The sequence below is a fragment of the Sardina pilchardus genome, chromosome 10 (genome assembly GCF_963854185.1).
Source record: "Sardina pilchardus chromosome 10, fSarPil1.1, whole genome shotgun sequence".
In the NCBI taxonomy this organism is placed as follows: domain Eukaryota; kingdom Metazoa; phylum Chordata; class Actinopteri; order Clupeiformes; family Clupeidae; genus Sardina; species Sardina pilchardus.
Window position 1 is genome coordinate 1,454,069 of NC_085003.1, and position 23,265 is coordinate 1,477,333.

Below are 23,265 nucleotides of genomic sequence, written 5' to 3' on the forward strand. Positions count from 1 at the left end.
TCTTTAAGAAGTTTTTCTACTCACCAAATTTCAGAAATATAGGTACATCCCGTCATAACGATCACGGTCGAGGTCGCCACTGTAAAGTAGGGCAAAATATACGACAATATATTTCCCACTTTTATACGTGTTCTGTCTACGTCCGGCGCTTCGATGAGGTTGAATTGGACTGTAAAAATATCTGAGAAGTTAGATGGCAATTGTATTAGGAAATTCACCACGATTAAATCTGACTCCATAGATATATTGTACCTCTAATACATTACCAAATAACTATTTTGTTTAACTATGGCAGAGAATGGCATGGCACAACTAGACTTTAGAGATATGCAAACTGAGCGAGGAGAATTAACCATTTATTAGGCCTTGAGCCTTAGGTAAGAGTAAAAGTATCAGTAATTGTCTTTGAACAAAGGAACAAAGGATAAGTAATCTTAACCTCAAAACAAACAATAAACTTGGACTTAAACCTTAACAAGTTACCAAGTTAAAATGCTACATATACCAGATAAAACAATATATCAAATAATGAAAATAACAAACCCCATAAAGAAATCAAAAGATAGAGAGAGAGAGAGAGAGAGAGAGAAAAGGCAGGGAGAGAGAGAGAGAGAGAGAGAGAGAGAGGGGCAGAGAGGTCAGTGTGACCTCTTGCCTAGACCAGAGCAGAGCAGGTAGAGAAGAGAAGAGAGGGACCAGAGATCAGAGTGACCTCTTGCCCACAGCCGAGATAGAGAGAAGCGCGAGGTGAGAAATTCTCAACCTTAAACTATCATGCAGGTCACCCCCCAACCCTGTGGGTGGGATGTGGGTGTGTCTACCACCTGAAGTTCTCCCGTGCAGTTCTTACTCTACAATTATGTATACATACATTAGAGTGCAATGAAAGCGTGATCAGGCTGTTGCCCACATTACAAGTATTAATTCAAGACCAAACATGGATGTATTATCATTTGTCATGAAACAGATACATTCCAGTTTTCAACATTAATTCATCAGAGGCATGGAGAGGGGGAGAAGAGGTGTGTCCGAGGGCCTTTTCCCAAATGGCCGGCCACACACACAATGGGAACAGTTCAAATGCAAATAGATCACCTGGACACAAAGGAGTCTAACTGTGAGGTCGTCTCCCCCGTTCTGAACTTTAGGGATGTTTCTCAGATGGAAAATTTACCAGCTTACAATGTCATTATCTCAAAAAGTGTTCAAGCTTAAGACTTCAAATTTTCTGTGAATAATGATTGCTACCTATAGATTCCACATATTCATTCCTAAGTCGTATGTGTTGACACTAGCTGTGTCTCATTTCAGGGGTTGGATGCTTCGGAGCATTCGTGCTACCTAGCACTGGTCTTCTGTGACCGCATAGACCCGACCTAGCCGGACCAACGGTTTTTTAAACGGGACGGTCTAGCCCAAAAGAACTGCTCTGTTACGTCATGAGTCCGAGCTTGGCCTGATCTGTCAAACTCATGTAGGCTACGTGAAAAGCATCCTTTCAACACGCCCATGTCATCAAAACATGTTAACGATATAACATGCTATACTGAATGAGAACAATCATCTATTCGATTTTTTTATTTTTATTTAGCAGACGCTTAATAACATTCAGTGCAGAGGAAACGTTATCAAGGAATTAATGTGGCATAGGCAATGCCAATCTTATTAAGACTAGTCAAAACAGTGATAGGAGGATAGCCTATGGCCATATTCTATGCTTGCCTTGTCCATCTCCAATTTAAAATAATTATTTAAGCCACCGGCTAACAAGCGGTCACACAACTGTCGCATTAGGCTACTTTTCAAGAGATGGCTATTTCAAAGGGAGTTGGATAGCGTTCATGTGAGTAGCCTTGCCCTTTTTCTTTCTAGCCTGGTTAAAACCAAACTTTACAGGTAGGGTACAGATGGGCATGGCTAGCGTAATTGCTTTCGCTGCTTGACATAATTTCAAAAACATCGGAGGGAATATAACAGGAGTTTAGATAACTGGCTATGGAATTGCAGGATAACGAGCTGTGATCAGCTGATGTGAATGCTGGTCGTTTGCAGGCTTAAATGCATAACTATTGGACTTCGTCGTTAACTGACCTAGCTTGTAGCTCCATAGGGAGGGAAAGTAATCTCATCGCCACCTGGTGGTTGCGTTCCTAGAGGCTAGCGGGAGTTGATTAGATTTTCTTTTAGAAAAAATATATCTCTGCCCACGATCGGAAGTTAGTTAAATGCCTTCAATATGCTATCCATGTAGGTCAGCTCTATTGCTTCTAGTGGTCATACTTTATTTTTTAGGATCAGTTTAATTGTTTTGAGTTTGTTTGTAACATGGTGATAACGAACTACAGTAGCTAGCTACAGTAGCATTTGACGTCACCAGTTTGGGCGCTCCATCTCCAACTGATCAAAACGGCAATTTGCTTAACTTGCTTATCATATTTTTGTAATAACAGAGAGCGATGTAAACCGCGTGGTAATTACCTTTATGTTGGGATAACTTGTGTTGTGCTCCTACTCACACAAGAGCTGGCAGTAAGTGTGATTGTCTACTAACTAACCAACTAGCTAACAGGCTAATAAACAAACCATGCTAGGTGAGTAACGTCGTCGAAGGGTGTCACGTCACTTGAAGTTGTAGTCCATTTATGAAATGAAACGAGCAATTACGGTTTTTTTAAATAAGGCGAAATAGAGTCTGATATTTTCGCAGTTAGTAGATTATTACAGTATGCCGACTGAAAAATATTTTTGGTGGATAAGATCGCTGGTATAGCTGCGTTGTATTTTTTTGAAAAGTCGGTCTATGGGACTTGACATTGGAGCTGCTCTTCGATAGGAACGCAACCACTTGGGGCGCTGGTTTTCACTTTCCCTCCCTATTGCAACGTTGACAAACGTCATTGAGGCTCAGCTGATGATCATAGGCTATCCATGTTATAGCAGAAGTTGATCGTCTCTTGCGCAAGTGCTGTTTGTAGGTTTATATCATGTTTTAGGCTATTCATATCTCGATCATGCACAAAGCATCACATGCATTTGCCACATACAATAGATCGACAAAGTAGGTTACTCTATTGGATTGTCCTGAGGAAGACCCGCTCCTGTTGAAGGGCAGTCTCATATAACGGCAGAAGATGCGCTCTCATATGTCGAAACGCGCTGACTTTATCCAATGAAATAAAGCATTTTTTTTTTAATGTTTTCACTTAATCGGTGTGCCTCGGACCTCTGACTAGCCTACTGCCTTCTACAAACTTTATCACCAAGAAACTTTACATAGGCTACAGGACAGTCGCAGTTTCAATTCTATTTTTGTCCGTTCCCGAAGAGCTGTTTTTTACTTTAATTAACCCAACGCAACACTCCTTCTCTCTCTCTCTCTCTCTCTCTCTCTCTCTCTCTCTCTCTCTCTTTCTACGTTAGGCATTCTATTATTGCAGGTTTACAATTAGTGATCAGACTTGCTGTCATTAGGCTTAGGCTACTGATTATATAGCCTACACGAAAACTATCTCCAGCGGCATCGTGTGTGCAGGCTGTGGTTAATTCAGGCTACACATTTTTCTTGAACTGATGGAATTGTATTTGCTACTTAATTTGCAAGGGACACATTTGTAATCTATCAATTCAATATTTAATCTAGTTTCCGTTAGGCTAGATGTCACCAACAAATGCTTTAAGAAACATTTGGTGGATGTCATTCACCCTTGGACTTTACGCAAACGGCCATCAACTAACATTACGATCTTCTAGTGGGAACCAATTATAATAGACTAGCCTAGGCCTACTCACTAGTGCAGTGGCGGTTTTAGGTACGGGCGAACCGGGCGGTCGCCCGGGGCGGCATCTTGTATGGGGCGGCACGAGCGCTTAACCCTATGAGCCCGACTGACGCAAAGTGCGTCAAAAAACACTCATGGGGGCGCTCGTGGAGGATCTCGCCTGGGGAGTAATTCAGTCTAGAACCGCCACTGCACTAGTGATTATCTGAGCATAATGTTAATTGGCATATGACTTGATAAACCATTTGAAAGTGAAAGGCCAATGTTTGAGCTTTATTTAGGAAGTGATTATTTTGATAGCCTACGGAAATCGGCGACATAGCATAGTTCACATTTCAAAAAGTTATTTTGAAACTGAGACTTAACTGAAAATATATAATAACTTCATTTAAATATTATTATAACGTTTATTAAATGTTTAAACGTGTAGGCTAGGCTACTCCTCTGCCGACTATCTCGCCAACTCAATGAAACTCAATGAAACGTCATAAACGTATCGAACATAGACATATATACATAGACACCGCATTGGACTCTAGAACGTACGGCAAGAGCGCCGCCATATTGCTAGGGGCAATGTCGACCGATAGATCAATGGAAGCCTATGGAGAAACAGGTGTCTCTGAGTGGAAATGATAGGATAACAGACCCTGTGGGCTTTGTACAAATCGTAGCGCCTTCTAACCATATGGGAATGGCCTTGTACATGTAAAATCGCACGTTTATGTTTTCTGTTGTTGCATTTGACAGTCTTATAAAGGCTTGTAGAGAACAGGTTTTGAGTTGGCTAATAGTACTGACTAGTGTGGCAAGGCTAATTTCACGTCAGTTAACTATGGTTTTGTTGTGAATTGAAGGCAAATTAATTCTGAAACGTAACGTTACTCATGTAGTCACTTTATTATAATAGTATTCATACAGCCTTAACCTGTCTAATTTTATGAAAGTAAGTTAGCCTACCTGTTAGCTCGTTGCTGCCATAGCATAACGTAACGTAAGCCGGTCCAGGACCGGATAACTTCAGAAAAGTGTCAATTTCTTTGCCCTATTGAATTGTTAAACCTTCCATTTTCTGGGGTAATGTAAAGGTAAACGTTTTCACTTGTCAAACGATATCCGTATGATCTGTGTCCTGTTACTGTTGTCAAATGCCGTCATTTGTATGTTGGTTGTCAGACAGCTTGCAGTAGTAGTGAAATGGTAACGTTCGAAGTGGCAGAACTGACGGCATCTCCTATTTTAAACCATCAAAACGGCTAAAAGTCATAGTTTTTTATTGAAACGATTATATGTCAAATATTTAAATAAATCCGACAATATATTTTAATGAGTTTGTGTGTGTTTTGAATTGATCTCATCAAAATGTTTATTTTTTCTCCACGTAAATAGTATTATTTTTTTGTTTTCTTAACTTAGTTTAGCTACTTGTAACCATGACATATAATTTATGCCCATCGATTGAAATATTTATGAGTTATGAGGACTTTATAGCCCAAAACTCCTTCAGCTCACCATAGGTCTCCATTCATTTACGGGGGAATGTTGCCCCTACCAATATGGCGGCCGTATTCCACGTTCGTTCTAATAGAACTCAGCGGACAATGCGGTATCTACCTATATATATCTATGGTATCGAATCTTGGTGGCCAGGTAGGCCGCGAAGCATACATCAGATGCACACTCTGTTTCGGGGAAAAGAAGGGTGGGTTTGTCGGCCGGATTCGAAGGAGCCCACGGAATGGGACAGTACTAGGCGCGCCACTATGACGCAACCGGTCTACGAATCCGGCCTTAGAACCACGCAGCCCCTGGAATGAGACACAGCTACTGACTGTGTTTCAATCTTGTGAAATCAGAAGAAAAATTGCAGATTTCTTTCACACCCCCACATTCGGTGCCCCATTACACAATTTGTAAACAAAATGTTTGGCAAATGGTTATGTCTCTCTACAGAAGTGTTTAAGCTGTCTTTGAAAAAGTAATGAAGAGGTGTCTATATTGCTTTTTTGTTGGAAGTATTGTAACACAAAACTGAAAAACAATCAATTTGGATAATATTGTATCTCCCCATTACAGAGGTATGACAAGCTATACCAATGAAGTGAACACATCTCCAGAAAGAGTATGGAATGGGCTTTCAGACTGTGAAATTTCAAGATGGTATTATGGCTATGGTTATTGAAATGTTATTTTTGAAATATTGGTCTACTATAACAACACATTGCTGATATCCATGAACAGTGACATCTAGTGGCATTAAATAGTGACAGCAGCAATTTATTTCGGAAATACAGGAAATATTTTATTAGTTCATCACTCAGCAAGTAAATGAAAATATAAATGTTTAACAGTATGAGACATAAACATCTGATACTTAGGAATAAGACAAGGATTATGAAATCATTAAATAATAGCACAAAAAAGCAACGCTAATTGTTGTAATAGACCAATATTTAAAAAAATGTTTTTTAATAACTGCAGCCATAATACCATCTTGAAATTTCACAGTCTGAAAGCCCATTCCATACTCTTTCAGGAGATGTGTTCAATTCATTGGTATAGCGTGTCATACCTCTGTAATGGGGAGATACAATATCATCCAAATTGATTATTTTTCAGTTTTGTGTTACAATACTTCCAACAAAAAAACAATATAGACACCTCTTAATTACTTTTTCAAAGACAGCTTAAACACTTCTGTAGAGAGATATAACCATTTGTCAAACATTTTGTTTACAAATTGTGTAATGGAGCACCCAATGTGGGGGTTGAAAAAAAATCTGCCATTTTTCTTCTGATTTCACAAGATTGAAACACAGTCAGTGTCAATACATACGGCCTACAAATGACTATGTGGAATCTATAGGTAGCAATCATTATTCACAGAAAATTTGAAGTCTTTAGCTTGAACACTTTTTGAGATAATGACATCTGAACGTTGCTGCAGATTTAGATGTGGGCGCCAATGTGCCAAAAATTAGAAGGGGGGTACCATGTTCAAAAACGTTTTTCTCTGGATGTATTAGGTATACCAATCTAATACTTTGGCTAAGTCAGTTTAAATGGTTACTCTTCAGGTGGTAAAATTTTGAAGGAAATCTGAGATGGTCAAGCAGAAGGCATTTGTTGAATTGAGGTGGAAAGACCCACCAGTCAAAAAATGCCTAATGAAGAGGAAAATGCCATATATAAGTCGCACCTGACTATAAGTCGCAGTATTCAGAAATGTATTCACAAAATCTAAGACCAAGAACAGACAGAGGCTGTAACTAGACACAGAGGCCAAAAAGATTAATATTAATGGTGAGAAGGCGTGAATGTCCGCCCATCTGTAGTTGTAGACAGCTGTAGACAGTAATGTTTACTCCTCTTTCATTTTGGAATTATTCAAAAACATGTTACATTTCATATGTAAGTCGCACCTGACTATAGGTCGCAGGGCCAGCCAGACTATGAAAAAAAGTGTGACTTATAGTCCGGAAAATACGGTACGCATTCTGGAGGGCTGTATTAAGGTCGAGCGCCACTACAAGGTGAAACAGCATATTGCTCATGTCGGCAGTAGGCCTAGATGTAGGCAATACGGAACATTACATATTGACATATTGAAAGTTACCTCCTTACCTAACTTCTCTTCTGAATATGAAATCAATCTGCCACAATACACGTTCACAGGGTTTTATATCTCTTCAAACTCCTCAAATTAAATCAGAATTTGGTAAATTAGCTTTTACATTTTTTGCATCTAATAAATGGAACAAATTCCAAGAATTATTCAAATTAGATAGGTTTGTGTCACTAGACCAATTCAAAGGTATGATTGATGATATGGCTGTTGTAAAATGTTCTTGCTTTGACTAATATTTAGACCTTTTATTTTATTATTATTATTATTATTATTTATACATACATTTTCCTTTTCTCTTCTCTCTGTTTTTTATTATTATTATTGCTTTATTAATTGTTTATGTATTATTTTAATTATTTGCTTTTTATATATATATATATATATATATATTTTTTTTTTTTTTTTTTTTTTCTTATTCTTGTTTCATTATTTTGATTATTGTTGTTATATGTTTTGTGACTCAGGGCATTGCTGTAAAAGAGCTTGATGCTCAGTCAATTTTCCCTGAATAAAAAACGGTTGATGATGATGATGATGACATTGCAGTATTAAATGTGATGCTTATAAGCTGATACGGCTTCATGTTTTCTGCATTACAGTGTCACACGGTGGCATATTTCGTAACATTACTATTTAGTAACTTCTGCTCTACCTATTCCAAGCTCATTCTCATCACTTGAGGTTAATGATGCTACAGACACTCTTTGCTCTACACTGGCATCCTGTCTGAATGCAGCATGTCCTCTTTCCACAAGACCCACTCGTTCTAAACCTCGCCATCCATGGCTGACAAACAGTATACGCTCAGTACGCAAGGAACTTAGAGCTGCTGAAAGGAAATGGCGTAAATCTGGAGATAGAAATGATCTTAGTAAATACCAGTCTATGCTATCATCTTTTTCATCCACTGTCACACTTGCAAAAAGAACATATTATCAGAGTAAGATTGAGAACGCCACTGACAGCAGAAAACTTTTTGCTACGTTCAAGTCTCTTCTCAATCCTCCACCACCGCCATCAGCTACTTCACTGTCAGCAGATGACTTTGCAACATTTTTCACTGAGAAAGTTGCTAAGATAAGTGCTCAGTTTGATGACCCTATAAGAAGGACTCTGCCTGGTGTTAGCATGATGCCATCATTGGACTTTTTCTCTCCTCTTGATGAGGAAGCGGTCTCTCAACTGCTTCAGCGAAGCCGTCCAACAACATGCCCTTTGGATCCTGTCCCGTCTACGCTCCTGCAGTCTATAGCACCCGCTATTATACCGGCAGTCACACATGTATTTAATACTTCACTCAGTTCTGGAATAGTTCCTTCTTCTTTTAAACAGGCAAGAATTACGCCTTTGCTGAAGAAAAGTACACTTAATTCAACTGATGTGAAGAACTACAGACCTGTCTCCCTTCTTCCTTTCTTGTCAAAGGTTTTGGAGAAAGTGGTCTTCAAGCAAATGTGTGACTTCCTCTATCAGAATAACCTACTAGACCCTATGCAGTCTGGTTTCAAGAGTGGTCATTCTACTGAAACTGCTCTTCTATCTGTGACTGAAGCATTGAGAGTAGCTAAGTCCTCTGCTCAGTCATCAGTGTTAATTCTGTTAGATTTATCTGCAGCCTTTGATACGGTTAACCATGACATTCTCCTTTCTACACTATATGAACTGGGAATTTCTGGGAAAGCTCTTGACTGATTCAAGTCTTACCTTAAAGGGCGTTCTTTTAGCGTGTCTTGGCAGGGACAGATATCAAAGTCTCATGACCTCACTACAGGAGTCCCCCAAGGATCAGTATTAGGGCCCCTCCTTTTCTCTATTTACACCACTTCTTTAGGTGGGATTATTCGCTCTCATGGATTTGAATATCATTGCTATGCGGACGACACTCAACTTTTCCTATCCTTCCCACCTGAGGACTCTAGTGTTTCCCATCGGATCTCTGCATGCCTGAAGGACATTTCAATCTGGATGAAGGATCAGCACCTTCAGCTTAATCTTTCCAAAACTGAGCTCTTGGTGTTTCCAGCAAAAACAGCTATTCCCCAACAGATCAATATCCAGCTTGATTCATCCTCACTGACTCCAACCAGATCGGCACGTAACTTGGCTGTCATAATTGATGACCAACTTACTTTCTCTGAGCATGTTGCCTCAATTGCAAAGTCATGTCGGTATACCCTGTACAACATTAGGAAGATCAGACCTTATCTGACACAAGATTCCACTCAGCTTCTTGTACAGGCAATGGTTATCTCCAAGCTGGACTACTGTAATTCTCTGTTAGCTGGCCTACCTGCTTGTGTATTAAGACCACTACAGTTGATTCAGAATGCTGCAGCACGACTGGTCTTCAATCAGCCAAAGAGGACACATGTAACCCCTCTCCTAGTTACTCTCCACTGGCTCCCTATAGTAGCCAGAATTAAATTTAAATCTCTCACTCTGGCCTATAGGACACTGACTGGATCTGCTCCCAGCTACTTCAGTTCTTTAATCACGATGTACATTCCCAACCGCCCATTGCGATCTTCTGAGGAGCGTCTGTTATGTCGACCAACCATACATGCTAGGTCAAATTGTAGATCCTATTCTTCAGTGGTTCCGTGTTGGTGGAATGAGTTGCCCAGAGCTCTCCGTTCCAGCAACAGCTTTGGATCTTTTAAGAGGGGTCTTAAGGCATATTTATTTAATATGCACTTAGTCCTTTGAGTTTGTGATGTGTTATGGTTTGTATAATAGTATTGTTTTGTTATAATTTGTCTATTGATAGAATTTGAAATTTATTTTGCTATTGTCCTTAAATTTAGCCATACCATGCTTTAGTTATTATTATTATTATATTTAATTAACTGAGTGACTTATTTGATTGCTATTCTCATTTCACTGTTTTATTTCTCATTAGGTTAGTGCTTAAAATTATTGTTTTACTGATAATATTACTATTCTCCCTAGTTTGTAATTGTTCACTGTTAATTTAATTTGTATTGTTATTTATTTGTATGTCGCTTTGGACAAAGGCGTCTGCTAAATAACCATAGCCATAGCCATAGCCATAGCCATAACATTACCTTATCCATGAGGCTACATTGTGAAATAGTGAAAACCCCGTTATAATCACCCACTTTGAGTATTGGAGCTTACCGATTGTGCATCTTCAGTTTTAATTTAACGTGAAATCATAATCCCATAGCAGACTTTGTTCGAGTCTGTCCGTTTCTTTACAACTGCACCGAAGTCATCCATACATTTGCACAGACGTCTGCACTATTGTGGAGCAGCATAGTTTATTCTCTTGTCTTTTGATTAGTTTGTAATTGAACTTGTTATGCCAGTCTCTCTACTGTGTTCGAAGCTGCAGATGTCAGTCTACAGAATTCTTAGCATATACATTGATATTATTCGAGGCAGCTGCCAGCGAAACTTTTTTGTCAACCGTGATTTTTTGAATTATGAATTTCAATTTAATTTCACTTAGAGCGGCAAAACATTACACATGTCACATGGCACTTTACAGAGTCTTTAATCTACACACCTCAAGCACGTCTTGACTCGTTATTAACAAACTTCAAAGCAGAAGTGACATTTCATGAAGTAATTTCGGTATCACTTTACATTAATTCAAGTAATTTTATGGTAATATATATGCAATTTCATGGTAATAATATTTTTTAACCACATATTACAAGTAATTAATGTGTAATTTCTAGACAATTACTGTGCAATTACCATACAACAACAATGCAAAATATAGCCGCAAGCGGCGATGGCGGGCCCAAGCACCTGCGGTGCGGACCTGTGACATTTCGGAATCTAATAAGGCAACATCTACGTGATGGTGGGCATATGCATGAGCAACACACACGCCCATCAAATGTGGTTAATTTTTGTGAATATATGTGTCAACCACAACAGACAACACGCTAGGTGGCGCTATAGAGTCCCTAAGCCACACCCTAGGCCATAGCTCAGTCTCTGACTAGCGGTAGCAATAACACACAAGCCCACCAAATTTGGTCCATTTTCGTGAATGTATGTGTCAACCACAACAGACTACGTGCTAGGTGGCGCTATAGAGTCCCTAATCCACACCTTAGGCCAGAGCTTTGTCTCTGACTAGCGGCACCAATTTCACATGTAGCTTCCAAATGACATCCAAATGATAACCTTTTTTCTGCCTTTAACACCAACTTCCTGTTTCTTTAATAAGATGCCATAATTCAAACCTTGCCATTTCAATATACTTAGAAAATTAAAAAATCTGTTCGCAATACCTCTTGGGCAACCCCTCAAGATCATTTTACTGCTGGTAGTTATCTAAAAAATCTGCTTCCAGCATACCTGCTTGGGGGAGGATGGGTGGAGGCTATACCAGACATGTGATTTAGGCATATCAGTATCAGCTTTATCATAGTATCTAATATTAAGGAACGTTTCAGACCAATTAACAAAGGTGTTGTCAATATCTGTGACATTTCCTATTTGGTCAGCTAGAAGCAGTAAACCAGGTTAGCAGCTTGGGTATGTGGATATCATCAGATTAATTCAGAGGCGGACATCCTGTTTTCAGAGAGTAAAAGTCCTGCCAAGTATTTGATTTAACCATTTAGTAAACCAGCTCATCCTAATTAGCTGCCAGGTAGATCAGATAACTATGGCAGGACTTTTGCTCTCTGGAACCAGAAAAGTCTGCCTCTGGATTCATGCTATGCCAAACAGGCATATTAGCTGTTTAGATGTCATATACACCTAATCTGACTAACCAGATTAATCTAATTATGACATCTACGAAATGCAGTTCTGATTGGTAATCCATATTTGACAACTTAACCTGTGTAATGCTTTCACATGTATACTGAATTTTGTGTGTGTGTGTGTGTGTGTGTGAGTGTGTTTTTGTCTCTGTGTGTGTCTTGATGAAAACAAAACTTAACTAGTAAATCATGATTGTGTGACTTTACTGTATTCTGGTTATTACATTCAATTCCAACCAAGCGTTTTTGTGAGGATGAGAACTAGGTCTGGCTTAGTCAGTCCTCAATCCACAAAGTACAAAAATGGCTTCTGCTATATCTGTGAATATATATTTGTCTGATCATGTTGTATAACTATGTTTTTGTGTTCCATCTAATATTTGTGTGAATATGGCTCCGTTCGAATCGGGTAAAACTGCTGCCTTCTAAGATATCTAACTAGAGAGCAAGGCAGCGAAGGCCGTTCGAAACCGAAAAAACGAAGGCAGCATCGATGTACACTTCAAGCTCCCTTCTACCCATAATCCTTTGCGGCCACATCTGAATCTCCGTGAAAACAAAACAAACATGGCTGCTGATATCGGTAAATGACTGCCGAGTCTGTTGAAATGTCATTTGTGTGACGTTATTTAGCTTGGATTTGTGAAAAGTAGTTTGAAAATAAACGATTTACTACCTGGTTATACCATTGTTGTGCCCACTAATAACGCCTGGTCTGAGATATTAGCTGCCAGTGAAACTATTTTATTCCGTTAGCCTGCTAGCTTACGTAGGCTAATTTAGTTTAACGTCAGGCGTTTGCTAACGTCATACCGTAGTGTTAACCAAAGATTCTAGAGTGCTACGCTCATTTTTAAACACCTTAACACTAGAAGCGCCACGCCGTTCTGACCCACTTATACCTAGAAGCGCCGCGCCCCGGTCATTTGACCGCTTTGACGACCTACTAGAAGCGCCGTGCTGGTGTGAACTACTTAAAGCGCGGCGAGGCGGTCAAAAGACCGCTGAGTCCTTAGACTGGGAGGCTGTTACTTACACAAAATGATCGCTAGATGGCGCTTTTTTTCAGCAGACATCGCAAACATATACACATTCACAAAACGGAGAATATCTTTCTGCTCAGCATAGCCCTCTATCTCCCTCCCTCCGATGTAGCTAGACTCTATAAGATGCTTCTCCCTAAATTAATAAAAATTGTTTTAGAAAGTAGCCACGGTAGCCTGTAGCCTGGCTACTGTACTGTGTAATTGAAACCAGACTGTTAGGCTCTGGTCCGATCATTTTCGGCGGCGCAAACATATAGGCTACCTATAGGCCTATTGTTTCTACAATTTAAGCTAACGTCTATGTGAATTCGAGATTCAGCATTGAGACACACATTTTAACAGATCAGTAGAGGAGAACTGTAGCCCACTGGTTAGAGCTTCGGCCTCTTATCCAAAGGGCTGCTGGTTCGATCCCCGACCTATTCATGGCAGAATTTTTTTAAGCAAGGCATCAATAAATATAGGCTATATTCTATTTTTTTCTATTCACACAACTACACACACGCTGGCGAATTCGAACATTCTGAAACGCGCATATGCGATGAAACATGATTGCGCATTCTTCCACGAGTTGCCTAAACAGCCAGCCTACAACAGCCTAGGGGACAGAGAGAGGCGGTGGGGGTGGGGAGGCAGTTAATTGTCCTCGATGCCGCGGTGATGTCTGTAGTAGCCTAGCCTAGACGAGTGTATGGGGGATGGGGAATGATCGGTTTCAAATATGCTATGTTTGCAATGGATAGTGTGTTATGTAGGCTATAGACCCCGAAGCCATTGCTTTGAGAATAACGGCCGGCTGATGAAGTAGTTGGCTGGCTAGCTGGCTCAGCCAAAACCTAAATGAGGTTGCAGCCGCCAAAGTTTTCATGACTGATAATGGCTTTAGTTGCCACTTCATGTGATGTCTATATTGTACTAGATCTCAACACACAATGTTATTGTTATTGTATTGTTTTGGACAACGTTCTGCACGTTTCACTTCAATGTAGACTGCATGCGTTGTGAACAGCGCAGCAATCTCTGGAAAGGAAACGGTGGAAGTTGCAGTAGCTTAATAGCCCATCGCGTTCAATGTTGTGAATCCGTCTGTTCCAGAATATTTGGTTCATATCATCAATCTTTGGTTTTGGTGTTTGTGCAACCGGGCCCTGAAGATTTAACAAAAGTCTGACTAGCCCTACGTAGGAATTAGGAAAGTATGTAAGGCGATATCAAGATTAGGCTACGTTGTTTGCTTCTCAGCTGAAAAGCTATGTGGGGTAGGTAGTAGGATCATGAAAATCTATGTGGAAATAGAAAAGTATATGGACATGTAGTGTGTAAAGTTCTAATATTGTACCAAGCCTCGTTCACAGAATAAATGCATGTAGTTACAGGTGTTTTGGTAACACCAGAATTGTAACAATCTAACTATAATTAAATAAATAGTTAAATAGGCTACAATTTAAATTGAAGCACTACACTGTTTCATAAATTAAAGAGTTAAGTCAATCCCCTCCAAACACACAAACCCCTGCACAAACCCAATCACAAGCACAATCAAATTGTTTCACAAACTATTATATATTTTGGATTAAACACCCAAAAGCCCAACAAACAATTGCTCATGTCAAACAATTCTCCCCTTTCCCCAGAAGTCCATCAAAGTCCAAAAACCCCGTGGTCAAAAATCAGCACAAAAATAGTCCTTTGCAATGCATTGCTACACAAAAATGGAAAAATAAACCAGATTGGTCTCACCGGTAAGACAGTCAGTAAATTCCCAAGGAATCCCAGTAAAATCCTTCTTCTGTTGGAAAAGGCTGTCTTCTCAGGTCAAAGAGGAGGATTTGAGAGACTTTCCAAAAGCACCAGTCCCAAACACACCACTTCCCTTCAATCTCCATTACCAAACATTTTATTGTCCATCACTTCCTGCTTCCGCTGCCAGCCACCTTAGCTCCACCCCTTTACTTCCCCAGGTAGCCCCTTAAAGCACCAGTGCAGCATTTACATAAGTATTTCTGGTCACCTGTATTATTGAGGCGTTATCTTGCAGCCAAAACACAATTTGAAACACACACACCATAGAAAATGTTTAACCTTGCAAGGATTTCACTATAGTAAACATATATTACTTCTATGGAATGGTAAAATATACACACATACATACACCTTCATTAATTATGTGGCAGTGTCACAGATCCCCCCCCCCCAGCCGGAGGCAAGAGGGACCCAACCCCAAAATATGGTTTTAGATTACCCACATGTAAGGTGTCAGTTTTGTCAGTGTTTTGCCATTTAAGCCTATAATTCAATGGACCTAATATTCTCATCACTTCTGCTGGCCCTGTCCATTTTGGCGCTAGCTTTGATGAAAACTTATCAGAGGCTTTAGATTGAGGGTGGGCCCTAACCCAGACCAGATCTCCCACATGAAAATGCGCGGGTCTCCTATGGGCATTATAGTATCTGGCTTGTCTGAGTCTGGCCACTCCCACTCCTGTGCCATGTGCCTTTGTCGCTCCAGTAGGGAATAGGATGGATGCTGGGGCTGTGGTGCTGGAGCTTGATGAATAAGCCTCTCCAAAGGACCTTTCACCTGTCTTCCCAGGGCCAATTCTGCCGGAGTCCGTCCAGTAGTCTCATGTTGAGTAGTGTTAATAGCGAAACGGAACTCTGCAATCCACTTATCCCAGTCTTCATGATGTTCTCCCACAAAGGACGCAATCATGGTCTTCAGATTTCGATTGACACGTTCGGTTAGATTGGTCTGCGGATGGTAACTGGTGGTCAACTTCTGTATGATTCCCCACTTCTTGCAGAGTAGTATGAGGAGCTGACTGGTGAACTGTGGGCCCCGGTCAGAAACTAAATATTTGGGGACGCCCCACCTAGTCAGAATTTCATCTTTTAGTAGCTGGCAAAGCCGAGGAGTTTTGCTGTCCCGCATAGGGAATAACTCAACCCACCTAGTGTAGTAGTCCACTATCACCAGTAGGTAAAGGTTTCCTTTCTTGCTCCGTGGAAAAGGTCCCATGAAGTCCAGCCCCAGCATGTAGCCTGCCTCCTCCACCTCGGTGGACTGTAGAAATCCAGCAGGTTTCCTATTCTCTGGCTTGTATTGCTGACAGATGTTGCATTGCTTTACATGCTGCCACACGTCTTTCCTGACTGTAGGCCACCAAGCTACTTCCAAAATCCGCAACAGGGTTTTGAGCCTGCCCAAGTGTGCTCCTAGTGGGCTGTCGTGGAAGTACTTAAGGAAAACAGAGGTCAGTTCCTTTGGTACTACCAGCTGATATTTCAGTCCCACTCCTTTAATGGGAATTGTTCTGTAGAGAACACCCTGGAGCACTTCCCATCCAATGCGCTCCGCCTGCTGGCCAGTGGTGGTCTCTCTGCCTCGCATCTCTCTGACCTCCGAGTCTTGGTCTTGAGCAAGCGCGATCTCAGCTAGAGAAGTGGGCAAATCGGAGGAGCATGGGGTTGGATGGGCAGCTATATAAGACACCATCGCGGATGGCTGTTCGTCCTCTCCTGCCCTCGAGAGTGCATCCGGCACAATGTTCATACAGCCTTTCCTGTAGTGGACCTCAAAGCTGAATTGCTGCAACCTCAGGGTCCAGCGGGTCAACCTGGAACTGGTCTTGGGACAGTTGAAAGCCCAGGTTAAAGCGCTATGGTCTGTGAAGACGTCGAATCTACCTCCTTCCAGGAAGTGGCGCCATTTCTCCACAGCCCATATGACAGCCAAGCACTCCTTCTCTGATGTAGAATAATTGTTTTCTGCCCCCCTAAGTCCTCTTGAAGCAAATGCAACTACTTTCTCACCATCCGTAGTCTGCTGAGATAGAACTGCTCCTAGTCCCACATCACTTGCATCCGTGTGCACCTGGAATGGCAAGCTTAGATCAGGCTGGACCAAGACAGGAGCGTTTCTCAGTGCTTGCTTCAGTTGGTCAACACTGTTTTGGCATTCTTCTGTCCACTCCCACTTCACTGATTTCCGCTTCAGGTTGTTCAAAGGAGCAGCCTTGTCAGCAAAGTGAGGAATAAATTTATGGTACCACCCCACAAGACCCAAGAATCTTTGAAGAGACTTTATGTTCGTTGGAGTAGGATAAGTGGTAACTGCCTTGGTCTTCTCAGCGTCAATCTCCACCCCTTTATCCGTGACAATGTGTCCTAAGAACTTGAGCTGGGTCTTGAAGAAGTGGCATTTTTTCAAATTCAAAGTCAAATTTGCAGAATGTAGTTTTGAGAACACATCATGGAGATCTTTCAGGTGTTGTTCTGTGTTGGGGGAGTAAATTATGATGTCATCAATGTATACAAAGCAGTTACGCCCCCTTAACTCCCCCAGAGCGTTTTCCATTAGCCGCTGGAATGTGGCTGCGGCATTTTTTAAACCAAATGGCATAACCTTGAACTGGTATAAGCCCATTGGTGTTATGACCGCTGTCTTAGCCTTGCTCTCAGGACTCATAGCCACTTGCCAATAACCAGACCGGAGATCCAAAGTACTGAAACATTTTGCCCCATGCAAAGACTCCAAGATCTCATGGATTAATGGCATAGGGTAAGCATCTAGGGGTGTCTTAGAATTCAACCTCCTGTAGTCTATACAGAAGCGATGGCTCCCATCAGGTTTTCCCACCAGTACCACAGGCGACGCCCAGGCTGACTGGGATGGTTCAATGACATCATCTGCCAACATCTGTTTCACCTGCTGCTCAATGATGTTCTTCTTGAGTGGAGATACCCGATAAGCCTTTGCACGAACTGGCACTTCATCAGAGGTAAGAATATGATGCTGCATCACATTGGTCTTTCCAATCTTAGATGAACACACCGATGGCCAAGTTTGGAACAGCTCTTGCATCTCTGATGGGTGGGTTCTCAGCAGAGCTTCATGGGCCTCAGATGTCTCGGCTGCGCTCATCAGCAGGGAAGAAGTGGGAGGAGTGACTGCCATATACAGGTACTGGGAAACCCAAGTCAGATTACCAGGGTTGCGATTTAGAAATGGGAAAAAGGAACATTTCCCATTTATCGGGACCCCATAGGAACGTTCCCCTAGGTTGATTTGGGCCCTAGTTTTTGTTAAAAAGTCAAGTCCGAGAATTAGTGGAAAAGTTAGGTTGCTGTCTGCCATGATGTATGTTTCTAAGGTCCAGACTGCCCCATGCCAGGTATATGCCAGCTGTCTCTTCCCCTCTGCTTGGTGTGATTTTCCATCTGCTAACACAAAGTTCAAGGGGTCACCAGTGCATAACTTTTCTCCCTGTCTGGCAAGCTTTTGCCAAAGACTCATCTGCATCAAAGTGAAGGTGCAACTTGTATCCAACACAGCTTCCCCTTGAAGTCCCCGGACCTCAATTGGCACTACCAGCAGCGAAGGAGGTTCTGCTTTAGCCATGGCTGCATGCTGATTTCCCTTCTGGCCTGGGTGTGGCTGACTGGAACTTTTGGTGGTCGTTTTCTTCTTATTCTTTTCGCTGGAGGCCTGGCTGTTCACTCTCGCCCAGTAGTCTTTCTTGGCAGACCAGTCACGCTCCACCATGGACCCCACTTTAACTAGCTGTTCCACGGTGTGGACTGTTCCCCTTAAACTACTGACTAGAGCAGGATTGCAATTGTTCATGATACGTCTGACCAACTCCTCTTCGGCCATATCAGACTTCCATTTCAGACACAGAGCCCTGTACTCGTAAACAAAGTCTCGTAGGCATTGGTCAGGAGCCTGAACGTTAATGTGCAACTGTTCCTCCACCTCAGTCAAGTAGTCAGTCGTTAAAAAAGCTGACAAAAAGGACTTCTTGAATTCAGCCCAATTACGCACCTTTGTTTTTTCGGTCGTCCACCAACTCTTAGCAGACCCTTTCAAACTGGCAGCTAAAGTGGCAGTAAGCTCTCCATCAGACAGGGGACGTAGTGCTAAAAAGTTTTCACATTGTTCGATGAAGTCGAACACATCTGTAGCTTCACAGGATTCTCCAAAGGTTGGAAATACAATGCGGACAGGTGGCTTGGTAATGAGAGTAGGAGTACCAGACCACTCACCAGAAGGGAGTAGCCTAATGTCACTAATATTGGGTGTAGGATAATTAAAGGTGGTATAACTGTTAGGAGTGCTAGAGCGTTTTAATTTACACATCTCTTTCTTCAACTGCTCATCCCTACGTAACAGGCATTCCACCACACCTTGCTCTAGTTGTTTAAGAGAGTTCTTTAGAAGTGTCTCAAAGTCATGAAACTTGTTATCCACATATTCCCTAAGACCATGCTCTCTATTTATTGAGCTCTCCAATGAAGCCTTAAACTCTATCTCTACAGTGTTTACTTGATCTTGTACACCTTTAATGGAGTCCCTAAGCTCCTGAACCACAGAACTGTCTAAAACACCTGTGACTGTAGTATCTTCCCCATTTTCTGAACCTGAAGAGTCATGTTCCTCTAAATACAAATCACTTAAAAGTGAAGAAATTTCAGCAACAGGCTCTCTAAAAGTTACAAATGGACCAGGTTTAAATGGAGGAGTGTGATTCAAAATAGGTTCTTCCCCTATTTCAGTATCAGGCTCACCAGGCCCACGCTGTTCCATCATCATGGACATGGTGACACAAAATGGAGGCAATAAACAACAAAACTCTTAACAATGTAGTCCCCGTACTGGCCACCACTCTGTAACAATCTAACTATAATTAAATAAATAGTTAAATAGGCTACAATTTAAATTGAAGCACTACACTGTTTCATAAATTAAAGAGTTAAGTCAATCCCCTCCAAACACACAAACCCCTGCACAAACCCAATCACAAGCACAATCAAATTGTTTCACAAACTATTATATATTTTGGATTAAACACCCAAAAGCCCAACAAACAATTGCTCATGTCAAACAATTCTCCCCTTTCCCCAGAAGTCCATCAAAGTCCAAAAACCCTGTGGTCAAAAATCAGCACAAAAATAGTCCTTTGCAATGCATTGCTACACAAAAATGGAAAAATAAACCAGATTGGTCTCACCGGTAAGACAGTCAGTAAATTCCCAAGGAATCCCAGTAAAATCCTTCTTCTGTTGGAAAAGGCTGTCTTCTCAGGTCAAAGAGGAGGATTTGAGAGACTTTCCAAAAGCACCAGTCCCAAACACACCACTTCCCTTCAATCTCCATTACCAAACATTTTATTGTCCATCACTTCCTGCTTCCGCTGCCAGCCACCTTAGCTCCACCCCTTTACTTCCCCAGGTAGCCCCTTAAAGCACCAGTGCAGCATTTACATAAGTATTTCTGGTCACCTGTATTATTGAGGCGTTATCTTGCAGCCAAAACACAATTTGAAACACACACACCATAGAAAATGTTTAACCTTGCAAGGATTTCACTATAGTAAACATATATTACTTCTATGGAATGGTAAAATATACACACATACATACACCTTCATTAATTATGTGGCAGTGTCACAGAATAAACATTTACAATAAAAGAAGGTGAAGTTTGGCACCCCCCTCTGGCGAAACAGTAGCATTTTGCTACTTTTACAAGGCATGTAGTAGCTATTTGAATGGAATTGGATTCATGTGCTGTGTGCTGTGCCAGCCCCAGCCACTACCAGGACAGGACTCTGCAAGTACACCAGGAGTTTATTTAAATAACACTTACCTGATGGCTTCTACTCTCAGTGGCTACCGTTGCGTTGACGTATGTGTCGCGTCACATCACACCGTTGGTTCCATTAGCACCTGCACTAAGCCATTAGGCTGATAGCACTAACTCAACCAAGGGGAGAAAGCTTCTGGATGGGTGTTTGGCTCGAGGTCATGGTGCAAAGGACCCTAGGATGAAATTACTCCGAACCATGCCTTTAATGGATAAAAAATGTATCCTTAATAAAACCATCAGGAAACATTACCTTAAAGTTCGCTGACGGTTGTTCAAAACTGCTGGAAGATGACCGGGAACATTTGCTAAATGCTACATACAATACGTGAACAGTATAGAACTTGGAGATTGTTTTGTGTGATCTTCAACAAACCTTTAGGAAACGTTCCCCAAACCTTTTTGCTTGGTCATAGCCCTAGCATGCACTACCCTAGATATGTTTTCTCATGTGACTAAATATTCCACTACTACACTTTACAGTAAGCAATTTTCATATGCATTTCTATTCCCATCTTTGAAGGCCAACATTACCTCTGGGCACGCTTAGATCGAAAACCAAACAAGCAAGCAGAGAAGAAGTTCAGGAAGTTTCAATCTTCTCACAAAAACGGGACAGGTAAAATATTTATGATGGAAATAAAAAATATATATTATTTTATCAGGCATCAAATATACATAGTATTTGTTCTATTGTAATATACCTGATGAGTGTTTTTTAGGCTTCACGTGGAACCTACAGGAGGATTTCAAAGCCGTGCCTGATAATTGGGTGCCAGCACAAAAGGTTCAGCACCTTGATGGCGATCCTGTACCCGATGAGTATGGACATATCCCAGGTGGGTCCAACGAATATAGAAACCATTGAAGCTTGATAAACTAAGTAAGATCTTATCAGCTATTTTTGGTGTTGAAGTGTACAGATGAAGCTGCAGTATGGATTTTGTATTTTGTTTATTTGCAGATGATTTACCAGTAGGCATATCACAATTGAGAAACTAGCCTGCACAGTGCAGACAAAGGTGATACTGCTTTGTGCACGTGATATGTAAATGTCTTGATTGGTGCTGTTCCCTCACAATAACAATAATATGTATAACCTATTGCCTAAAAAAAGCTACAATCTGCACCTTTCACAGACCACATGTGCAACTCCGTTTCAACAAAGTTGGAGTTCTGTGTAGCCTGACGAGCCAGACCCACTTAAACATGTAGGGTTTGGGAACTCACCATAGGCAGGGCTCAATCGGAGGGGTGGGATAAACAGTTGTCTTTCAAATTCCCTCTCCACGGATGGCGCTACAACCAATCATCTTCTTGTTTTCAAGTAGCAGGATGGGGAATTCACGCTTAATAGTCGCAACTTATGGTCGCAGGTCAGTCGTCATTAAGTTATGCCCGCCTACCTCTATACACGATGTGATTGGCCCGATATAAATTACATTTGTTTTCAGCTCACAACTCCATGGACAGTTGCTAGACTATCCTGCTAATACATTTCCTGCCATTAGGGTGCGTCTAGATTTCTAGGCTAGATGCTGTGTAAAATGTAAATTGAAAAATGATGTTTTGGAGAACATGAAAACGATATTTAATTGATAATAGTGTAATTTCAACATATCAATGTTGCTCTATATCTCCCCATGTTGCTTCACCATAAGCTGTGTGTACCATGACAAATGTCTTAAGATTTCAAATACAAGCATGCTGTCCTGGGGAGTTGTAAAGTACATTTGAACCTGCGCGTTTCAGCCCTGCACATGACTAGACTCGAACCTGCGAACAGCAACTGCTCCAGGCTTCAGAACAGATAACTAATTTTAATTGATCCTGTTATGGTATTGTTCCAAATTCCTGCATATCACACAAGTCCATTGACGTTCAGCCATCCAGCTGTATTGGAAAATTCTCACTGGGCTACAAATTCTGTGGGCACAGTCTCAACTGGGCGAGCTCATGAATAGTAATGACCTGTCATTTACACATCAGCATGACCAGCTTTTTTAATGGGCCAGATTTCTTCGCTATTTCTTGTCTTTTTTCTTGAGGCTAGATCTGACAGATGCTCATTTTCATATTTACGACATAACACAAACACATTTCAAAAAGTACAAGTAAAAACGGTGTGGCACTGTGTGGCAGGGCACCTTAACATGTGATGCAGCCTGCCAGTTGGTGAAACTCCACTTTAATGATCCGGGTGGGTGTCAGGCCAGGAAAACAAATGAAGTTCACCATGGTGGACATTAAAGAGTCACTGCACCCTAAAATAGGTTTTTTGAGCTGTTAATTTATTGAAAATACTCATAAGAATATATTGCTAATGAATAACAAGAATGGTTCTTTATTTCAAGGTAAAATGTCAATGTCAATTCAAATGTCAATTCAGACTGTCTGAATGTTTTTGTAATATATGCAA

General features: G+C 41.2%; 1 protein-coding gene across 1 annotated transcript in view; it reads left to right on the plus strand.

Annotated features, from left to right (window-relative positions):
• The window catches only part of rlig1 (RNA 5'-phosphate and 3'-OH ligase 1), a 100,321-nt gene that overhangs the window by 61,462 nt on the left and 15,594 nt on the right, over window positions 1-23,265 (plus strand). The window contains exons 4-5 of the mRNA XM_062548265.1: window positions 21,370-21,465; window positions 21,569-21,685. Of these exons, the coding sequence (XP_062404249.1) occupies window positions 21,370-21,465; window positions 21,569-21,685 (213 nt within the window). The remainder of the gene's footprint in view (window positions 1-21,369; window positions 21,466-21,568; window positions 21,686-23,265) is intronic.